This window comes from Ambystoma mexicanum, chromosome 3q (genome assembly GCF_040938575.1).
Source record: "Ambystoma mexicanum isolate Mex_15411 chromosome 3q, UKY_AmexF1_1, whole genome shotgun sequence".
NCBI lineage: Eukaryota > Metazoa > Chordata > Amphibia > Caudata > Ambystomatidae > Ambystoma > Ambystoma mexicanum.
The window spans coordinates 317,162,389-317,184,744 of record NC_090926.1 but is presented as its reverse complement, the minus strand read 5'-3'; the positions used below and the strand labels follow the sequence as shown (position 1 = coordinate 317,184,744).

The 22,356-nt window shown below is 49.7% G+C and overlaps 1 protein-coding gene across 6 annotated transcripts in view; it reads right to left on the bottom strand.

Moving 5' to 3' along the window:
• FMNL3 (formin like 3) overlaps positions 1–22,356 on the bottom strand; it is a 780,663-nt gene that overhangs the window by 171,584 nt on the left and 586,723 nt on the right. For all 6 annotated transcript variants that reach the window (XR_011305037.1, XM_069653874.1, XM_069653877.1 and 3 more), the window contains 4 exons: positions 19,928–20,029; positions 19,360–19,630; positions 17,998–18,066; positions 17,660–17,784 (listed from right to left, as the gene is read on the bottom strand). Coding sequence is in view for 5 of the 6 variants with exons in the window: in XM_069653874.1 (XP_069509975.1) it covers positions 17,660–17,784; positions 17,998–18,066; positions 19,360–19,630; positions 19,928–20,029 (567 nt within the window). In the remaining variant the exon portion in view is untranslated. The remainder of the gene's footprint in view (positions 1–17,659; positions 17,785–17,997; positions 18,067–19,359; positions 19,631–19,927; positions 20,030–22,356) is intronic.

The window sequence follows — 22,356 nt, the reverse complement described above, 5'->3', positions numbered from 1 at the left end:
ACTGGGTCCATTAGGCCTGAAGGCATTGAAGTAGCGGCCCCATGTAAAATCTGAAATTGAATATCAAATAAATGAATGAAGACGTATGTTTGAGCAAAGAAGCTCAAAGCGTGCCTGGCAGACAGCTCTCTGCCAGAATCTCTTAAATCTCCATCTGAAACACGAGGCAGCTCTGTGGTGATAGAAACAACTTCATGACATCAGTATCTATGATGGCTCCAGCAAACAAAAAAAACTTGTTTGTGGAACAACAAGGAGAACCCCAATCAATACAGTATGTCTGCTGTTTCTTGCAAGAGCACATTTTTCACAATAAAGAGCCTTTAATCAATCTTTGAAGTATAGACATATGTGGTGACCCCAACAACATAGATGACCTAACAGCACTAAGCACTTAGTGGACAGTAGGTGTGGACTTTAACCCAGCAATTCTAATTGATAATGATGTTCTCCTAACAGGAAACTGAGAACACTACTGTAGGTCTGCCTTACTGGGAAGGAGATGTACGTCTCCTGTATGTCTACAGTCACAAGATCAATGCTTTTTAAATGAATAGAGCTCTTGGCTGAATTACCATTTGGATTAATTCTCTGCATTGTGGCCTGTTACAGTATTTGAATCCCAGAATGGGTCTTTTCTGGTCTTCCGTTCATTCTTTCCTTAAGCAATGGGAACAAGTAAGGCACAAGTTACTTACCTGTAGCTGGTGTTCTCCAGCATGGGTCTGGCATGGATTCACATGCTCATGAATATTCCCTGTCATCAGGCTGGGAATCCTCGGTAAAGAAAAAATCAGTATCAGTTTCGTTTCTGATCTGTCTTTCTTAGTAGTAACCAATCACTGGTCTCTGGGTCATACTGCCCCCAGCCAATTACTGCCCTCTCCCTAAGCCCCTCCCCTGGCAGCCATCCTCAGATTTGGTAGCACGTAAAGTGGCAGTAGGACCAAGTGAAGAGCCGCAGAGGGGAAGGAGGGAGGGTTTGCATGTGAATCCATGCCAGACCCATGCTGGAGAACAACAGTTACAGGTAAGTAACTTGTTCCTTCTCCAGCACGGGGTCTGGCATGGATTCACATGCTCATGAATATAAGAATACATAGCAGTACACACATGCACAACCACGGGAGGCGGGAAGGCTCAACATTAAGCATTACAACAACTCAACATTAAGCAACTCTTACCTCCTCACCAGGCCCACCTTCAAGCGAACAGGTTGCGCAGCACTGCTTGGCCGACTGTGGACTCCTCCCTGGAATCCCAGTCGACGCAGTTGAATCTCGTGAAGGTGTGCGTCGACCTCCACGTAGCAGCCCTGCAGATGTCCAGCAGGGGCACACCAGATAGGAACGCTGTGGTAGCAGCGATCACTCTGGTCGAATGGGCTCTCGGACGGCCGGGCAACGGTCGGTTTGCCAACCGGTGACGGTGCATAATGCAGCCAGAGAGCCATCTGGAATAGAAGCCTTTGAGAGGGCCTTCCCTTGGTTCATAGGTCCAAAGTTCACAAACAGTTGTGATGTCTTCCGGAAACTCTTTGTGCGGTCCACGTAGAACTTCAGCACTCTAGCTACCTCCAGCGAGTGCAAAGTCCTCTCGGCTAGCGACGAAGGTGACAGGAAGAAAACTGGTAACACCAAGGGCTCGTTGAGACGTCCGACGGCACCTTGGGCATGAAGGAGGGGTGCGTCCTCAGCAGCACCCTCGTCTTCTGAAAAGCAAGTATGGAGGCTTGCAGGTTAGGGTCTGGATCCCTCCCACTCTTCGTGCGGAGGTGATGGCCACAAGAAATGCTGTTTTCCACGACAGGAACTTCAACGGTGCCGAATGCAGAGGCTCGAAAGGCGCCCCCATGAGCCTGGTCAGCACCACGTTCAGCTCCCACGCCGGAGCCGGAGCCTTCACCGGCGGGAATGAACGTAACAGTCCCTTCATAAAGTCCTTCACCAAGCGATGAGACCAGAGATGATCGTCCCATAGTTCTGGTGTAGTGGGAGATCGCCGCTAGATGTATTTTGATGGAGGCCAGAGCCAGCCCCGCCTTGGCCAGCGGCAGCACTTGAGGGGCCGTAATTCACAGAGGGTTAATCTTCTGTGCACGGCACCAGACAGAGAACCTCTTCCATTTGTGTCCATAGCACTTGAGAGTTGAGGACGCCCTGGCCTTTGCAAGCACCTCCTTGCAGTCTGCCGGGATATCGTACCCTCCAAACTCTAGTGCCGCAGGAGCCAGGCCTGCAAGTTCAGTGACCCCGGGTCGCGATGGAGGATGGCGCCTCCTTCTCTGGAGAAGAGATCTGCGTCCGTCGATAGTTTGACTGGGGGGGCGCTGACAAGTCCAGAAGGTCCGGGAACCAGATCTGTCTCTGCCACGCCGGTGCGACGAGGATCATCCTGCACCGGGACCTCTTGAGTTGGTTGACGAGTCGCAGTAGCAACGGCAACGGGGGGAATGCATACAGGAACAGGCCGTCCCAGGGGAACGAGAAAGCATCGCCCATGCTCCTCGGCTGGGGAAACCTGCTGGCGAACCGCTGGCTCTTGGAGTTTGCCGCCGTCGCGAACAGGTCGATCTGGGGTTTGCCCCATTGTTGGAAGAGTCGATCTGCTTGATCCTGACGCAGCTCCCACTGGTGGCACAAGCGCAGCTCCCTGCTGAAAGAGTCGGCGATGGTGTTCTTTATTCCTGCCAGATGGAAGGGCACCAGCAACATCCCCTGGGCGACGGCCCAGTGCCACAGATCCTGGGCCTCCTTGGATAGGGCTGGAGATCTGGTGCCTCCCTGCTTCCGGATGTAGAACATCGTGGTGGTGTTGTCGGTGAAGACCCTCACCACCTTGCCCTTGAGGGACGAAAGGAACCACCTGAAGGCCCAGAACACAGCTCGGACCTCCAGGATGATGATGTGGCGTGACCTCTCCTCCGGGAGCCAAAGACCTCTTGCGTGGAGATCTCCGGTGTGCGTGCCCCATCCCTCCAGGGAGGCGTCCATCGCCACCGTCTCCTGATGTGCCGGTGTCTGAAAGTCCTTGCCCGCCGCGAGATGCGCGTGGTTGCCCCACCATCAAATCGGTTGGCGTAAAGCCTTGTTGAGCGGGATCCTGTCTTCAAAGCTGCCCGTCGCTTGTATTCAACGGACGTCGAGGAACTCTTGTAGAGGGCGCATCCAAAGCCTGCACAGGGGCACCAGGTAGATGCATGAGGACATCATTCCGAGCAGGGACTTGATGGATCTGACCCTGGCCACGTCCGTGGCCAGCAGGCGCTGCAACTTGCCCAAGATGGCCTTAGTCCTCTCCTCCGACGGAGATGCCAATCGCGACACTGTATCGAGCTTAGCTCCCAGAAACAGTGCGACCTGTGACGGAACCAGGCGGGATTTCGAGTAGTTGATGGAGAATCCCAGATCTGTGATCAGTTGGACGGTCTTCGGTGTGTGTTCGACGGCAAGTTCTCTTGTCCTTGCACGGATGAGCCCATCATCCAGGTAGGGGTAAACGTGGATCCCCCGCAGGCGCAGCCGCGCCGCCACTGGAGCTAGGCACTTGGTAAATACCCTGGGCGCTGACTTCAATCCGAAAGGCAGGGCCTTGAATTGGTAGTGCCGCCCTTGGACTACGACTCTGAGAAACTTTGTGTCCTTTTAGAATGGGGATGTGGAAGTAAGCATCCTCCAAGTCCAGCGACGATAGGAAGTCGCCTTCCTCCAGTTGTCCCAGCACGTGCTGGAGGGTGACCATCCTGAACTTTTGGGCCTTGACGTATTTGTTCAACCGACGCAGGTCCAGGATGGGGCGCCAACCGCCTGTCTTCTTTCTGACGAAGTACCTTGAGTATACTCCAGAGCCCCGGAGCCTCTTCGGGACAAGCTCGATGGTGTCTTTCTTGAGTATCGCCCTTATTTCTAACAGCAGTTGAGGGATGTGATTTTCCTTCCTGGCCACGAGAGGAATGCGGGGGCACTTCTTTAGAAATTCTAGAGTGTGACTGTGGGCCAGGGCATCCAGCACCCAACGGTTGGTGGAGATGGACTCCCACACGCTGACGAACTTCGCCATCCGGCCTCCCACTGGGGTGCTCAGGTGGGGGCCCGACGCTACGGCCGGTTCAGTCCTGCTTGGCGCGGCCTTGCCGCCTTGGCCTCCTTGGCGACGAGATCCTCCTGACTTGCCGCATCCTCTATAGGCCTCCTGCGACGAGGAGCGGGCCGCTTGGTGTAAAGTCGAGGAGCCGCCGCTGGATCCCTTGGAGGCACCCTGTTTGCCTCCGACGTTCTGAAAGGGCGGTCGTCGTCGCTGCAAAACTCCCAAGGCCCCAGCCGTCTCTGTGTCGTTCTTGATGGCCTGAAATGACTCATCCACTGTTTTTCCAAACAGGTTGTTCCCGTCAAAGGGCATGTCCAAAACTCTGGTTTGCACGTCCTGGCGGAAATCTGTTACCTTGAGCCATCCCCGCTGCCGAAGGCAAACACTGTTGCCCAACTGGCGGAACCCGGTGTCAGCGATGTCCGTGGCCACCGTTATGGCATGGTCCAATGCCACCTCACCTTCCTGCAGGATCTCCAGGGCCTCCGCCCTCTTGTCGTCCGGTAGGAAGTCCAGCAGGGGAGCGATCTTGTACCACAGCTCCCTGTCATAGCGGGCCACAATCGCTAGGGCGTTGGCCACCTTAATTGTCGTTGCCGCAGACGAGATGACTCGTCGTCCCATGGCGTCCAGTTTCTTTCCCTCGCCATCAGGTTGGGAGGTTGAAGTTGAAGCTGTCGCCCCCACTGCTTTCTTCTTGGCCGCCGCTGAGACGACCGAATCCGGGGTCGGTTGTGCTCTAAGGTACAAAGGGGCAGAATCGGGGACCCGGTACTTCTTCTCGTACCAATCCCTCTTGGCGGGCATCGTGGACGGGTTCTTCAGGAGAGCAAGTCCCTTGTCCCAGATATCGGCAATCAACGGCACCGTGAGGACCGTTTTCCTCTTGGCCTCGCGCCGCTGATAGAGGAAGCCTTCCTTCTTCTGTTCTTTGGGGCAGAGCTGGAAAAGCTTGGATGCCCTGGTAGGAGCCAATTTCGTCAGGCGGGGAGGCCCGAGGGAGTGGTGATGGAAGGCCCATCCCGTCGTCACTACCGTCGTCATCCGTCCCCGTCGTGGCCGCATCTGTTCCCGTGTCATCCCTAGGATCAGGGGAAGGAGATTAAGGTTGAGCGGGCCGCAAGGGCTGGAAAGGCGGTGAGGGCTTCCCGACGGGCCTGGTTCTGCTGGGTCGTCCGTTGGGGTTAGAGGCAACCTTGTCCTTATCTCCGTGCATAAGGTTTGGATTGCCAACAAAATGGCCACCGAGTTGTCCTGAGGCTCGGGCACTGGCTGTGACGGGCGCGATGGTTGCTCCTCCTCCACGGGAGCCTCGTCGGCGCCACCATCGCTTTCTTCATTCGCCTCCTCGGGGTTCCTCCCGTGGGACCGGACCTCCTCGAACCTCTCGTTGAGGCCCTTCACGACTTCAACCAGCTCCTCCTCAGAGGCTGTATCCGTGTCCGTAACAGCCACCGGCCCCCCCTCTTTTTCCACCGGGGTCTTCACGGGGGTCTTATAGATGGGCTAAAAAAGAGGATTCCCTCCGTGGTGGCAGGGAAACTCTGGGCCCCGAGGTCGCTTCCATGGGGGTAGCCAGGGCTGCCGTGACTCCCTCGATAGAGGCCTTAGCCAAGTGAATCAAGGCCTTTACCACCTTGGGCGCGCTTGAGGCCTTCACCTTGGGGGGGGAAGGGGGGGTCACTGCCTCGCTCCCCCTCGGCTGATTCCTTCGAGATCGACCGGGGCTTCTCCAGAAGCTTACCCGGGTTTTCGGATTTTCTCTTCCCTGAGCCAGAGCTTTGGCTTGTGGTTGATGGCGTCGGTGAAAGTGCGCCCTACCTGGCAGCCGAGGAGCCCGACCCTTCGGTACTCCCGGTGCCCGCGGACTCGCGGTGCTTTGCCTTCTGTTGGGCCCCCATCGCCGGGGCGCCCTCACAGGACTTAAAAGGCTGCTTGGACTTCTTCCAATACCTTCAACTCTCTCTTCCTAAATATCTTCCTTCTCGAGCTCTTCGCTCGTCCGCCTCCAACTCCCTCAGTGTCAGTTGCTTCTCCAAGCAACTAGTTGGTGGCTCTCTTCGGCTGGGACCTCTCTCTGAAACAGCCTTCCTGAAACTCGAGGAGAACCATCTCCGTTTCCGGAAGCACCTCAAAACCTTCCTCTTTGCCTCTGCTTTCTCTCCCCCTCTCCCCTGCTGATTTTCTGACTGAAACTGCTCGGGTTACCTGTCCACCCTTTCTGATCTCTGGCCCAGGCCCCGTCAATTTGCCGACTTGCACTGCCTCCCTGGCAACCCCTGCACCTGGGGACCGTTCTGTATCCCTACAGTCCCCCTACTAGCACTTTTGTCTGCATTTCCTTGCACTTGCCATCAGCTGGCCGTTATTTATTTCTTATTTATTCCACTCCCCCCCCCAATGTACTGCACTTTCCCCTCTCCCTTCCCCCACGCACTTTTTCCTTTCCCCCCCCTTCCCCTGCACTTGCGCGATCTGAATGACACTTGGCCTAGTAGGATCATTGTCTCTCCTCCCCTTGTTCCCGCCCCCTTGCCTCGTGCGCCTTGAAACACTTGTGTATATGCGCGTTACAAATGTCATATCATATCATATCATATCATATGTCACCTGCTGGGCCCTTCTCCAGCCAGCTGGCGAGGCAGATCCGATGATCCCTCATAGTCCGTTCCGACAAGTTTTTGCAAAACGCACAGCCCTTTTCCACGTGCGTTTTGTCTTCGTGAAGGCAGTAGAGACATCTCAAATGCTCATCCTCCTTGAAAACATTCTGTAATCTGCATCCAGGGCAGTTCCTGAACAGCTTGGATCCGGGTGTTGAGCTTCCCTTGTCCTGGGCCATGTCCACGAGGTAGGGCTCAGATCTTCTGGAATCCTCCAAGAAGTGTAACTCGACGAAACTTCGCCCTTGAGGGGCGTAGAAAATTCCGAAACAGGTCCCCGTTGATCGGAAGTAGAAGCGGTGGAGCTTGAGGCTCGACTGACCGAAAAAATTAGATTAAATTCTTGAAAAAACGCAAAACACAGTAAAAGCTTGAGAGCCATAGCTCGAGGACTCCCAACACTTGAACGTGCGGTAAAAATCTGAGGATGGCTGCCAGGGGCGGGGCTTAGGGAGAGGGCAGTCATTGGCTGAGGGCAGTATGACCCAGAGACCAGTGATTGGTTACTGCTAAGAAAGACAGATCAGAAACTAAACGGATACTGATTTTTTCTTTACCGAGCATTCCCAGCCTGACGACGGGGAATATTCATGAGCATGTGAATCCATGCCAGACCCTATGCTGGAGAACCTTGCCAACTCTCCAGACATAAACACCAACAGCATCCTTCAGGAGCAGAGTAAACCTCTTGTTACAGCAACTCAAGTTCAAGGAATATTCCCCTTTTGGAAAGGAAGGTCAGGGGGTGTCCCTCAAAAAGGGCTCAGCCTCCAAATCCAACCGGTTGGAGGTACTTTTCTCATAGTTTGGAAGACACAATTTAACCCTTCAATTCACCAGGTCAAAATATAGACAGTTATCTCAAAGAGTCATTGCTTCAGTGGGGAATTTTCATCAGTAGTGGCAGGGAGAACACGCTTTCCTGGGTATGTTTGGGTTTCAGTATGTAGGGCTTACCAGTTCAAATGTGAGCACACTTTCCAAGGGCTAAAACACAACAGAAAGGTAATACGTTGCTACTCTGGGCTCATGAGGCAGTCTGTTTCCCATGCCCCTCATCAGCATGAGAACTAAAGAGATTCTTGCTTATGATTGTCAGGTCTGCCATCTTTTTCTGTGCCTCCATTTTCATTCCAGCGGGCATGGCCCAGGAATGCCTTGTTAGAACTACTCCATGGCATACTGTACTTCCCCTAATAGCCAAATGTGTTGCATCATCTGAGCCTCTAGAGCTGGAACTATGATGGCCTGGGTCCTTGTCATTCATTCTCTGCAACCTTAGCATACGTTCATCAAGGAGGAATCAATAAACACCTGCATCAGCCAGTATCTCCAGCTCATCACACAGCCTATCCGTAGGAATAGATAATTGAGCACACAACATTCTTGGTTTGTTACAGTCACAAGCAGGAAATCAGCAGAGGGAATACCCTTTACAAAGGTCAGAGCATAAACTGGTATTTTGTGTTACTGTCATGTTGAAATTGTGCTTCTCGGAGCTGTGTCAGAAATATCTCATTGGAGGGGCACGGCCAAGCAGGGAAGCATGGCGGACAGGTTCCCTTGAGCTCCGGGTCGACCCTCTGCCTGTGGCCACCCAGCCCCGTCCCTACAGCAGGAAAGTGCCTCAGCGTCTAGGCCCCCATCCCGCAGCCCTGCAGAGCAGTGTCCGGGGGTGTGTGCAGAGTATGTACCCAGAGGGAAAATGCCAGCACTATCCACCCACCCTGTGAGGAGGCCCAGGGATAGGGCTGCCAAGTGATCTGGAGGAGGAGCTGAGCTCCAGGCCGCCATGGTGCAAGTCGGCAAGGGAGGCGCTGACAAACTGGTGGACTCGGCAGACCCCATGTGGAGAGGCCCGGGGGAGCGGAGGCCTCAGGAGCTGGGAAGGAGCTGCACTTCGGTGCGCAGTGAGGAGAGCAGCCGGGAGCTGCGTTGTGCTGAAGGAAGCCTGGCGGAGCAGTAGCAGGGAGGTGAGCCCCGATAACACTGGCCGCCTTGGTGGAAGAACCAGCAGTACACAATCTGGGGCCTGGGGCTGTCCTTCCGCAACTTCCCTACAGCTGAAATCTGTGTGGGCCTTGCTGAGCGGTGAAGACCCCAGGGAGCACCAGGAGGAGCTGGGGACCTGCGTGGGGGCTGGAAGCCTTGGAAGCACCCGTGAATTGCAGGCATCTGTGGCAGGGCAATTTGCTGATGGGGCACAGCCTAGCAGGCCCCCATAGCCTTTAATTCTCCCACACAGATGAAGCACAACCAAGCGCGGGAGGCAAATGGGTAGCACATGACTGCGGGTGCACCTCACAAGGGACTGACCTGTGCACTAGGACCATGGCTAAGACCCCAGGCAAGACCAAGAGTGGCCAGACGACGGACATCAAACCCCTTATGATGGAAGGGGGTGGTGGAGGTGGGAGAGTAGCAGGTCACACAGGTGGAAGCCCAGGCCCACACATCAAAGGACTCCCTGGAAGAGGATAATGTGCGGGCGACAAAGGAGGACATCCAACAGCTCATGGTCTTCATGACCAGAGAACAAAAGGCCAACACCGAGCTGACAAAGTCCATTGCGGTGCTGCACAACCAAGTTAGTGTGGCTGAGAATCGTATAGAAGACCTGGAAGACAGATTTTGTAAGCAGAACTATGTACAGGTGGAGATGGGTGACTGGTTTCAACAAATTGAGGAGCGAGTGGAGAACCTGCTCATCAAACAGGAAGAACGAGAACCGGTCGTGCAGAAATAACAGGATAAGGGGCATACCAGGGCAGATGCAGGCCTGAAAGGATATGTACAAGAGCTCTTTCGACAAATCCTGCCCCTCCCGATTCTACAGATTTCCCTTTGGACTGCACCCATAAAGAGTGTATTGCCCCTTCCAGAAGGGGAACGGGCAACTCCCAGACATTTTGAGGAGAGTACACCTCTTGAAGACTAAGGAGGAAATAAGGAGGAAATAACAACGGGTACGAGAGGCTATAACAGAATCACATTTCGGGGTTCCTCCCTCCTCTTCCAGGACCTAGCTCTATTGACGATGGTGAAACAAAAGGACCTCAGATCGGTCACAGCATCGACTCATATTTGAATATGAAGGGTGACAATGCTCTATTGTGAAGGAAGACAAAGTGAAACACAAAGTAAAACACTTGCTGGGCCTGGCGGAATTGAGCCAGAGCGAGAGTAACGACCCAGACACCTCCAGGGGAAGGGGAGGAGAAGACCTCGAAGGAGGAAGCTCAGAGGGGACCTTACTGAAGTTAAGTTTGTTGTTTTTTTTATCTGATGGAAATGTGAATGCAGAGATGGGATTATAGAGGTGGGGTGGATGTGGGTGAAGGGGGTGGGGCCTAGTGCCAGACAAGCAACATAATGGGACTTAGGCAGATGCTACCCTTGGAGCATGGGTGAACTACAGGTTGTAACACTAAACGTGCAGGCCCTGCACTCTCCCCCTAAGAGGAAGTCAGTCTTCTGTAGATTGTTGGAAATGAACACATGGGTGGTGTTCTTACAGGAGACCCACCTAATACCCACGGATGAAAAGCGTATGAGGCATAGGCTCTTCCCAGAGACATTTTTTGCATCAGGTGGATTGAAGAGGAGAGGGGTGGCAGTCTTACTTCACAAGAGTAAGAAGTTCCAAAAGAGGGCAGTATATAAAGACACTGAGGGTAGGCTTCTCATGATAAAAGGTCTCCTCAATAACAGACTAGGCACTCTGGTTTCCCTCTACAGGCCCAATGAACACCAGGATGCCTTCTTTCAGCAATCCCTGAAATGCCTGGTAAACCTTGCAGATAGGGAGCCGATAGTGGCAGGGGATTTAAATGCCATACTAGATCTTACACTGGATAGGTCCTCCCAAGTGACTAGAGTGGGTCGAACAAACCAGCAGGCACTGGAACAGATGCCGATAGATTTAGGGATAAAAGAGACATGGAGGTTTTTCAATGGGACAGCTTTGGGGTACATGTATTATTCACATGTGCACAGAAGTTTCTCAAAAATTGATATGCTGCTGGTCTCGTCTTCGCTGATACATCGGCTGTAGGGTTGGAGATCGGTAGCAGAATCCTTTCTGACCATGCGCCAATCATGGTTACTATATGGGATACGAGGCCTCTAAGGGTGTAAAGGAAACCTTGGGTGCTAAATGAGCTCACACTGGGGGACCTGGTCATTTGGCGAGAAATAGCAGACGTACTTACCAATTACTTTAATGAGAATGCCAATGGGGAAACAACATGGGAAACCACCTGGGATGTGTTTAAAAGGCGTCGTTGGAGGGGAATTCATTAGCAAGATTCTGAGATATTTGAGGGCCAAAGAAATACAACAGGTGGAGTTGGAGAAGGTTAGGCTCTGTGAGGAGAAGCACCAACAAATTATTTTGGAAGGGTCCCGTAGGGAGCCAGGGATCGCCAGGAGCCACATGATTCTCAACACCAGACAGATGTATTACACGAAAGGGAACATTGCGAGTCAATTATATGCAGCAAAACTGCGTAAGCGTAGATCCATAAATTACATAACCACATTCAAGGATGCGACAGGGGTCGCCAGATCCTTTGAGGTAGAGCAACAGAAGGTGGTGCACCCTTATTTTGAGGAGCTCATGGAAGGGGAAAGGTTAGATCCCAAAGCTCAGAAAAGGTACCTGGATATCGCCGACATGCCTAAAATCACGCCGCAGATGAAGGAGGAGCTGGATCGCCCAATATTGGTGGGAGAGGTGAATAGGGTTATATGATCCTCACGAATAACAAAACACCGGGGTCAGACAGGTTCCCCAATCTATTGTACAAAACAGGTTGATATATAATTGCACCTCGCCTGTCCACTCTGTACAATTCATTCTTGGGGTCAGGCGGGATATCCACTTAATGGCGGAGTTTCACACAGTTCTTATCCTGAAACAGAATAAGGAACTGACTGACTGTAATTTGTATTGCCCAATCAATTTGCTAAACAGCAATGCTAAAATTTTTACTAAGATACTGACCACAAGGTTACAGGGGGCCCTCCCAAGCTTGATTTCAGCCAATTAGACAGCGTTCCGTAAGGGTAGAGAAATGTGGGACAACATCCCCCGGGCAATAAATGTAATGGAATGGGGTAGGAGAACAAAGCAAAACTTCTCAGTCCTAGCATTGGACGCCAATAAGGCATTTGATAGTATAAACTGGGAATTTATTTGGCTGACGCTGGGTCCCTATGGGTTTGGGCCTCACTTCACAGGACTGTTTTTGGCGAACTTCCAGATAACCAGCATGAGGGTGCGGGTGAATGACTCCTCCATGGACCGAATATATATAAGGAGAAGAACCCGACAAGGCTGCCCCTGGTCCCCCCTAGTTTTTGCCATGGCGCTGTAACCGCACTATACGGGGACGACATAATAGGCGGAGGACATGATTTTTACTGCAGATTGAGAGCATACTATCCCCAGGGGGTTCAGAGCTCTAGCTCGAATTATGTGCCTTGAAACACTCTTTTGCTGTATAAGTGAATAACAAATTCAATAAATACATCTAAAAAGAAAGAAATGGCAGATTATAGGGCGGTGTCAGGATTCTCAATTAACCCAAGGAAATCGAACGCCCTTAATATAACGGAACAGCCAGAGATAATAGGGAGGGTTTGCGAGGCTTTCCCCCTGGAATGGTGGAAAGGTTTGGCTCCATGCTTACGAGTAAACCTTATCACAACCTATGAAGGGCTTTACAAGGCAAGCATACCAGGTGCATTACAAGACGCACAAAGGGACATCATTATATGGGAGACACGGGAAATTTCTTGGGTAAGTAGAATTATTGCAGTCAAAATGATACTCCTGCCCAGGATGCTATCTCTGTTCCGGGTGCTTCCGTTTCCGATCGCGACATCGCAATTTCAGAAAATCCATGGGAGCATTTTCTCCTTTTTATAGGGTCATAAGCGTCAATTATGGAACTTTCTATGGAAAGCGGCAACACCTGGAATTCACCCACTCAGAGACTTAAGAGATATTTTTATGACATGGAGATTATGGGTTTTGTTTTATTTATTTTTCTTTCCTTCCTCTTTTTCTGAGGTGGTGTTGTTGGCTATGATCAAGCTACTTACATTTTAATGTTAATATATCGAATGTTAGCTACTGTCAAGCTGCTCCCCCCACTGGTCCCGGGAGGATTTTCTTAGTTCTGAAGGTATTGAATAAGAATGAAAATAGGAAACGAAGAGGCAGTAGTTTGTCCGAGTGAACTCGGAAGATTCAATTCATGTAATATGGAGGGTTCAAAGGATATTTTGAATGTAAGCTGTTAAGCACATATCCCCATTTCAGAGAAAAATAAAGATGTTAAAAAATATATATATCTCATTGGCATGCTCTAGGACAGCCACGGCTTGTTGAGGATAGCTGTCAAAGTCTGTGGCAGCCAAAGACCAAATAGTTGCAAATGTTAGCCAAAGTGTCAGCAGGGAACGAGTTACAAGGAATAGAAAAGGTATTTGGAGACCATCAAAATGTCCCCAGTCATCATCATCCGCCCCACCCCCCCCACCGGGTGCCTGAATGCTGATCCCTAGGTCATGTGAGTGCAAGTCTTGCACACCTGAACATTTAAGGGGTACACAAGGATCCTCACTGGAGGCAGGGGGTCTTAGGCTCTACAAGAGGTCCTTTCAGCACAGAGCTGGACAGTTCAGATCCTCTCTGCATTGAACAATCTATGTCGAAGGCACGCATTTATTGCTCAGCACAGAGTCATGGCTCAGCACCAATGTGCCAGGGCATTAAATATGGCACTGAGCACTATATCTGCACAAGCTAAAGCCGTGTGTGAAATGGGAATGCCAGGCAGGAGAAAATGATGAGGTAGAGATGATATATACACCACACCCGAGGCAAATACATTGTCCTCTGAGCACCCTTCAGTCGGGGGTGGGAGAGTTGACCTAGGTGCTGTCAGTCATGTATGGCCTGCACTTGTCAGAAGGTAATTTGCCTTGATTGAAAGACAATCTTTAGCTGTTGCTCTTTGAATGCTCTGGGCGTCATTTTAAGTAGTTCCTGCAACTCATTGTCCCATGGTTAAGAGGCATGCAGAACAGATACATTGAGTACTCATTGTCTCCAGACCACTTTCGACAACGCTGGACTGTACAACTTCAAGGAGTCGATGTTTGCAATTATCAGCTTTGTCTTCGCAACCTAACTAGAATGAGTTGTGGGGGGATATATTCTGCAACCAAATTACCAGTGATTATTTGCAGAGGTGAAAATATTTATAACCCCCCCCCCAGTACACTTAAAGCAGATGGATCCCTTTCAGGACCTGTGTGTTGAGACATTGATAAGATTATGGATGTGGGAAGAACCTCTTGCTGGCGAACTCCGCCTTTGTGCTTCAGAGATTATTGCTGAGGAATATAAAAAATTGGTACAATTTATGTTGCAGCTTGTGCCCCCTGTGTGTATGTGCTTTGTTGGGAGGTCCCATCCACACGTCCAGATACAGCATTAACGCTTAAGTGCCAAGAAACTTTACATTTATGTTCTCTATTTATTGCCATTAAAATCCAATTGCAGCAACTTTTACAAAAGCAATTCATTTGCAGTTCTTCCGTTTTCTTTTTTAAATGTTATCTTACCTACTGGTTGGTGGGCACATGGTCAATGAGTTCGCAATGTTATCACAGTTAAAATTCATAGCGGGCACAAGCTTTTGTCTTAGATGTACAGAAGAGACAAGAAAAAACTACTTTGCAGTGCTTCTTGTATTTTGGTGTCTGGCACAGAGTTCTTGGTGTGCAATTGTACTGAGGCAGACTTGTGGCGTTGCTGCACGTTGCAGGCCTTGAGAACTTGTATCAAGGCGATAGGTAGAAGACCATACCTCTTTGCAGCGTGACTATCCGGCAGGGCTTCTTGGGCTGCAAAGGTTCCAATTGAACGCTAATGAAGTATTTGAGGTATTGGTCATGACAGGCTAGATCAGGACCTTGGAACTCATGGCAAGAGGGTGGGATAACCTGCAACTCTATGCATGTGGTTGAAGTTGTTGCCATGGTCTGAAGGTACCCCCATGTGCCATCTCTGATCTACTTTATGCTCACCAAAACCTCAAAAACCATCAAAAGCAAATACCAAACTTGGAGATTTTGGTCTAATTAACCTTTCATTAACATAATCAATGTTGGCTTTCAGAATAAAGTGTGACACTTGCAAAGTCCAGTACTGTGCTGTTTCCTTTGGCCCTTCCTTTTCACCTTTTAACGTTCTTGGATCCTGGGTCAAGCTGATGACCTGCACCTTAGAATGGGTATGGTGACAGGTGAGTGAAGCTACTGCTGAAAGGGCTTTGGTGTGTTTCAAAGGTTCCCCTGATGAGGCTATTACATATGTATCCGGGTATGCCAAATCTCCCAGCGATTTTCGAGTCATTCATGAACTCACGGGTCTCTGAAATATAACTAACTTCTCAAGTAAGTTTGCGGAGTCCAGGTTTGTTTTCTCAGCTACATCCATCCTTTGCCTTTTAGGAACATTTCGAGAAATGCAAATGGAACATTGTATGAATTTACAAATACTGACTGTGAAAATCATGCACTTTCAAACTTTACCTACATCAGAAACTTTGCCCATCTGCGCTATGTACCAGGTCGGGTTAGTGCTGACTTTTTTCCTTTCATGAAAAGTATATCATAGGAGGTCAGCTAAATCGAGGAATCCTATCAAATTCCCCCCCTTATAGCTTCCTCCAGCAGTGGACTTACGTTACTAGAAGAATCCAGTAGTGTGAGCCTCGGCAAACAGTGCATGCACAAGAAAATAACCGTATAGCATGACTAATCACCAGATGTTGTCACTTCTTCCTTAGGGGGAACCCCTTCCCACGAGGCCAGGGAGGTGAGTCCGCTACCCGATAATTCCCGTGGGGGTGGTACTCAGCAGGTGGATCTCACAGGGAGAGAAACCCCCTATGGGACTAATGACCCGGGGAGAACATTTCCCCATGGCCCACCCTACCCTGACACACCTTCCTACACCTATCACACCAATACTATCCCTAAAAATCTTATATGTTTTAGTAGATCTATCGGTATAGGAAGTACTGGGATGAGGTAGAGTGTAGGCTCCTCTAAGGAAGAGTATCCTATGGCGCGGAGCCGGGCAGATGGCCCTGCAGATCCAAAACGAGTGTACTAGCTGCATCAGAGGAGGTATGAAACAACCGGTCATTAAAAGAGAAGACGGACAACCAAAGTTGTCAGACCCGCCCTGGAGGAACTGGGAGATTCGAAACTGGACGAGTCAGCGAGGTCAGGGAAGCGCTGACCGAGACGCTTACCCACAGGCAGAGGCATCCTTGAAAGGTCAGCTGTGGACAGACCAGCCAAGGTGGAGAAGCAAGGGCAACCAGCCGATCAAGTAAACTGGTACGTGCGGTCAGCTGGAGACGTGCAGCCCGTGAACAGGGGAATGCTGTGGAGGCACCGCAGCCCCTGGAGAAGCAAAGAGACCTGACCAGAGAGGCAGAGAAGCCCACACATGACTGGAGGATGCCAGTAAGCACCCTACAGACCTCTGGGTGGCTGGGACAGTTGGTGGGGCCCCAGAAAGACAGAAGATTAAAGACAGGTCTGGGATCCACAACCCCTAACAAACCGCCTCCTAAACTATTTTCCTTGTACCTAGCAGGGTAGTGAACCAGGTCTGCCAAAACCCAGAGAGAGGTATGCAAAGCTTGTGTCTGGCACCCGCAACCACAGGAGAAGTATACATTAAGCCATCTTTTTCGTCACAGTACCTGGCAGGCGAATGACCAGGTCTGCTTGAGCAGGAGAAGAGAAACGTTTGGGTCTGGACCCACACCCACAGAACTGTGAACTATAAAATGGAGCTTGAAGAAAGCAAGGGGAAGGGAGTCATTCCCCCTGGTGCTGTGCATTGCAAACCTAAAGAAGGAAGGGAGTCATTCCCCTTTACACTGGGAACTGTAACAAGCCAGAGAAAGGCCAGGGGAAGGGAGTCATCCCCTTGGCAGTCTGAATTGTGAAAGCAAGTTGGAAGATTGACCAGGGGAGGGGAGTCAATCACCTGGGAGTCATATAAAGCACAAAAATAGTTGGAAGGAAAGGCATACCCTCTGGTGTTGTGTACTATGAAACCAAGAGATCAGGGGAAGGAAGTCTTAACGCCCCCCTACCCCTCCACCCGATGTTATGTACCACAAAGCGAAAGCCCACGGAAGAGAGTCATTCCCCCGGCATTGTGAAGGTATTGAGAGCAAGATACCTAGAGAAGGGAGGCATTCTCCAGGAACCCAAAAGTGAGGAAAACTATTGTCAATAAGAAATGATGTACGAGTTGGAACATTTGAGTTTGAACTGAGACCTTTACAGCACCTCAATCTGGAACTTTGTGATATTCTGGAAAGGAACTGAGACATGGAGAAGGGAGTCATTCTCTCAGGCGCAATCCCCACCCATCAACTGGACCTATAATCTAGTGTCCAGAAGAACAGTGTCATTCTTCTGGACCAAGAAGATCCAGTATCGCTTTAGTTTAGTTGCTAGAGTAAGACATTTTGACTATGCTTCAGATACTTTGACATTTTGACAGATTCCTTAGATCCTTAGTAGAGGCAGGGTACCCCCGCTTAGAGTTAGGGAGGGATAAATTCCCTCTTTATTTTTGAGAAAATAAAAGTCTTTGCCAACAATCATGGCACATGTGTGTCAGTCTCCTCCTTCTACACCTTTACACTAGGTATTACCCAACTCTTCACCTTATCTGCATGCTGGTCATGCCCCCGTCGCAGAGATTCTACCTCGGTTATGATCGATGTACTTTCTCTCTGAGGGACGTTCATGCTCACAGGCACACATTATATTGCATAACATATCACATATAGTCTCACCCCCATGATCCGCTCGTCATCAAGCTCACTAAACACAGTTCCACTGATCTGATTTGGTTTCAGTGCTGTCCAGTTGAATACGGGCAGGCGAAACTTGGTTTTAATTGGCTTCTTGATGCGGATGGCTGGGAAGGGGGAAAAAAAAGCAATTATGACCACAGCAGGCTCTTCATATTTGTTTGCTCCTTCCCCACAGACCATGTAAATTATATTGCTCCTTTTTTCTTCCTACCCATATACCCTGCTAATTTGTGTGCTTCTTTCAACAACCAATATTTTGTCAACCCAAATGGTCTCCCAAACAACGTTTAGCAACTCCAACTTTCACAAGTACTTACCAGATAGTCCAACAGTGAGTATCACAGAGGGCGAGGATCCTGGCAGGGGCGGAGGTGGGGGGCACCGATCTGTTGGAGAAAAGGAGCAACTTGGTATGCATTCTTTAGGAAGCTCCAGGACACGTGTGGGCACAGACAGGGGTTATACTGGACAATCGGTCTGCTTAAATAGAAACCACGATGCATGCACATCAGAATAGTTTAAAAAAGAATGGTTCTTAAACAAGATCTCGGGTAAGGCTGTGGAGCAGTCACCTTTCATCCATTCAAAGACAGCAATTGGGTGGATTTGAGGTACAGCAATTGGGTCGATTTGAGGTACAAGCGCTATTAGCTGAAGCCAACAATGAGGAGAAATGGAAAAGGAGTAAATAACAGGGGAGCGTGAAACAGCATATGTATAGATGGGAGACGTTCAAAGACTAGTAAAAGAAACAGTACGTGGAATTTTTCATGCCAGAATGTCAATAAATTCCAGTTTTAGGTACATGTTACTGAAAATGCAATTAATTAGGATTACTGACTTTTGAACTTAACAGGTTTCTTTTGTGGGTTTAGGGTGCAGTGGGTGTGGTTGGGGGAGAGAAGGGAGGGCTGTGAAAAGGCTTGGGGTTGGTGGGTGGACCACCTCTAAAGTCCCCCCCCTCCCAAGTAGAACAGGTGGGGGAATTGGTTCATTATTCCACTCTACATTTGTGAAAATAAAGTGCGATATTCAGGCTCAAGGCAGCCACCTACATCCTAAAAGACAACTAGGTAGCAGAGCAAATGCTTGCCTCTGAAAGGGGTGTGAAGACTGTCCCATGTCAAAACAAATCACTTTTATGGGAATACAAAATGAATGTAGACCAGGTTTGTGGTACATGAACAGCAAAGTATGGTAAATCGTCAGGGACGGGTGACTGGATTGTTGACAACGCATTTAGAAAACACTGCATGTCAGACATTGCATGCTGCACATTGAACGTGCTGAGGAGGCTGCCTACAGGACGAAGGTGGGCACAAGGAGTTTGGATCCAGACACAGTGCGCAGGGCGCAGTTGTGTGGTGGGAAGAGGGGGGTGTAGGGGGCGGCGAGTGGTTGTGATACAGTGGGAAGGGCCAGAACAGGTGTTTTGGGCCTAAAAATAGGCACAGGCAAGGAATGGGAGTGCAGGGACATGCCCCCAGAAAATGAAAGGTGGCATGGGGAGGTGGCGTTGAGCGAGCAGCATTGTGGAGGAGCAAGCAAAAATATGCGCATCAAGGACTGAGAACCATGGTAAAACACCTTGTAACAGAGAAAAAGGAGGCCTGGCAGATCAGGGCAGGTTTTACTTCCTTTACCCAATGCTTTCCCATTCCTTTTTGACCAGGCCTTACCTGGTAGTGGTGGAGGCGGGGGAGGTGGTGGTGGAGGCGGAGGGGGAGAGGGTTCTCTAGGGAGTAGCCCCGTTGTTGGGGCATTGGTCTCAGCACGATTGTGCACTTCTGGGCCAGGAAGCGCCAGTAGAGATGGGACCCCCAAATTCTGCTTGTGTGGATGGACACTGCCGGTCTGCTCCAGTTGGCACAAGTGCTGAAAGGCTGCTTCCTTCTCTCGAATGATCTTCCGCAGCGTGTGCACCTGGTTGTTGGTGCTTTCGTATGTTTCCTAACCAGCAAAACAGTAAGACATGTTAAACCTCTGATATTCTTCTATTCCAAATATGTTCCATCTCTCCTCTTCTTCGTACGCCTGCCAAAAATTTCCCAACTATTTTCTCACTCCCCACACCCACAGCATTTACTCAGCCACCTATTGCCGAACTTTTCCATCACCAACCCTTTTTTCTCTCTACCCACCAATACAAATCCCTTTTCCCCTCACCAGCCACTATCATGCCCCTTTTGTCACCACTATGTTACCTAATCTCCTCATCACTCTGCCTCCCTTTCCTTCGTTCCCCACCTTGATACTCTCCAGCTCCTTTTCTCGCTGTAACAAAGTCTTCTCCAGCTCTGCTACCCGCATCATGTTCTCATTTTCCAGGTCCATCAGCTTCTCCGTCACCTGAACAAAAGGCAACCTTTTAGAGAGCATCAATTCATGGCAATAGTTCTCATTAGCCACAAAGAAACAAGTTATTTACCTGTAACTCTTGTTCTCAAGCATTGGTATCTTTCATAGGTTCACATGCTCATGAACAGTCCCATGAACATTCCCGGACATCAGGCTGGGAATCCTCTGCAATATTAAATCAGTTTAGCTTTAAAGCTTAAAAAAACTGCTGGTCACTTATATAGCATGTTGCTGTCACTTTGGGTCATACTGCCCCAGCAAATGGCATTAGACCTCCTTAGCTCCACCCCTGATGGCCATCTTCAGATTTGGAAGCGCACCTAATGTGGCAGTAAGAACCAATGAAGAGTCATTGAGGGGTAGGCGGATGGGCTGCATGTGAATTCATGAAAGATACCAATGAGAACAGAACAGGAATTACAGGTAAGCAACTTGTTCCTTCCCATGGCTTGTATCTTTCATGGATTCACATGCTCATGTACAAGATTATATAGCAGGCATAGACCCACCAATTATGAGAGGCGGTACAGGTCTCAACAGAAGCAATGGAAACTCACCCCTAGAGCACTCACCTCAAGCAAAACGGTTGTGAAGCTCCTCATGGTCGACACAGGACTCCTCCCTGGAATACCTTCCAAAGTAGTACAAACTTATGAAGGTGCGAGTAGACCTCCACATAGCAGCCTTGCAGATATCGAGGAGGGGAACACCAGACAGGAACACCGTAGTAGCAGCTATGGCTCTGGTGGAATGCGCCCTTGGTCTACCTTGCAGTGGTCTGTTTGCCAGTCGATGACAGTAGGAGATGCAGCCAGATAGCCACCTGAAAATGGAAGCCTTTGACAGGGCCCTCCCTTGTTCAACAGGTCCAAACGTTACAAAAAGTTGTGAGGTTTTTCAAAAAAGGCTTTTGTGCGTGTGATATAAAACTTTAACGCACAGGCAACGTCCAGTGAATGCAATGCCCTCTCTGCTGGAGGTGGGAGAGCCAAAGAACACAGGTAAGACCGGGGGTTCGTTCAGGTGAAAAGTCGACAGAACCTTTGGCATAATTAAGGAAAGGGTGCGCAGCACCACCCTGGATTGAGGGAAAGTCATATACAAAGGCTTGCAAGATAGAGTTTGCAACTCCCCAACATGTCTGGGAGATGTAATAGCCAGCAGAAAAACAGTCTTCCATGAGAGGTGCTTTAGAGGGGCTCGATGTAGAGGATCAAAAGGCAGGCCCATGAGCTTGGAGAGTACCACATTGAGCTGTGATGAATCCTACGGACTCCCCACTGAATCCCAACCTAAAGTCTCCTTCTAGATGGCCAGGGAAAATCAGAAGCTTCCTGATCCTGACCTTGGGGGTGGTGTTCTGCTGGAGGATCACCTGGGAGAAGAGCGCCCATGTGCGTGAGAGGATTCCGTGGGATGAGATGAGTACAACTAGCCATTACATACTTTGGGATTGAGGAGACGCCCTCCCTAGAGGATGAGTATTTGTCTTCCTCTAGGGAGGGCGTCTCCTCAATCCCAAAGTATGTAATGGCTAGTTGTAATAATCATTGCGTTCCACAAGACACACATATAAATAGGGGTGAAAACAATCAAAAATGCCTAGGTCTTGGGAGAAATAAAAAGCTGTCCAAAATCCTAGAGACTTGTAATGCATTTAAAAAATGTAATATCTTTGAATCAAAGATGGAGTCTATTGAAATGCATTCTGGGCACACAAGTGGCCATTTGCCTCCATGCCCAAGTAAATGCACATTTCTGAACGCAGTTTGCATTTGCTGAAGCAAGAGAACAGCTTGTTTTTCTGTTCAGACAAGGTTTGTTTTGCATTCCACAAGGAGCCGGAGAGCAATTTCTCTCGGCTCCCATGCAAAACAGAGGGTGTTTGCAAGCCAGTGGAATTTCACAGCATACATCGTCCTATTATCTGTGAAATGGTATTGGCATTCGACCTCTCTGGAAAAGTACTGAGTTGTGTACATAAGAGTGGAAAATATCAGACAAGGCTGTAAAAAGAAAGTCACTTTTGCTTCTGCTGGATTGAAAAAAGGTAGACTTATCTTCTTTTCCAGTCCATTCCCCTGGCAAGTGTCTCTTTGCCAACCTGGGGTTTTGAAAGCTGTCCAGTGAAGTTTTGGCACAAGATGAAGTGGTGCAAACAAAGTCTAACAGTGAAGAATATTATAAAGAATGGACTTGGGCTTGAATACCGAACTATTGAAAACCAGAGAACGCAGAACTTGTGTGTGAGTGAACGTGGTTTTAAAAGCAAATCTGGACACCAAACTGTTAAGTGAAAGACTTGTATAACAAAAGCA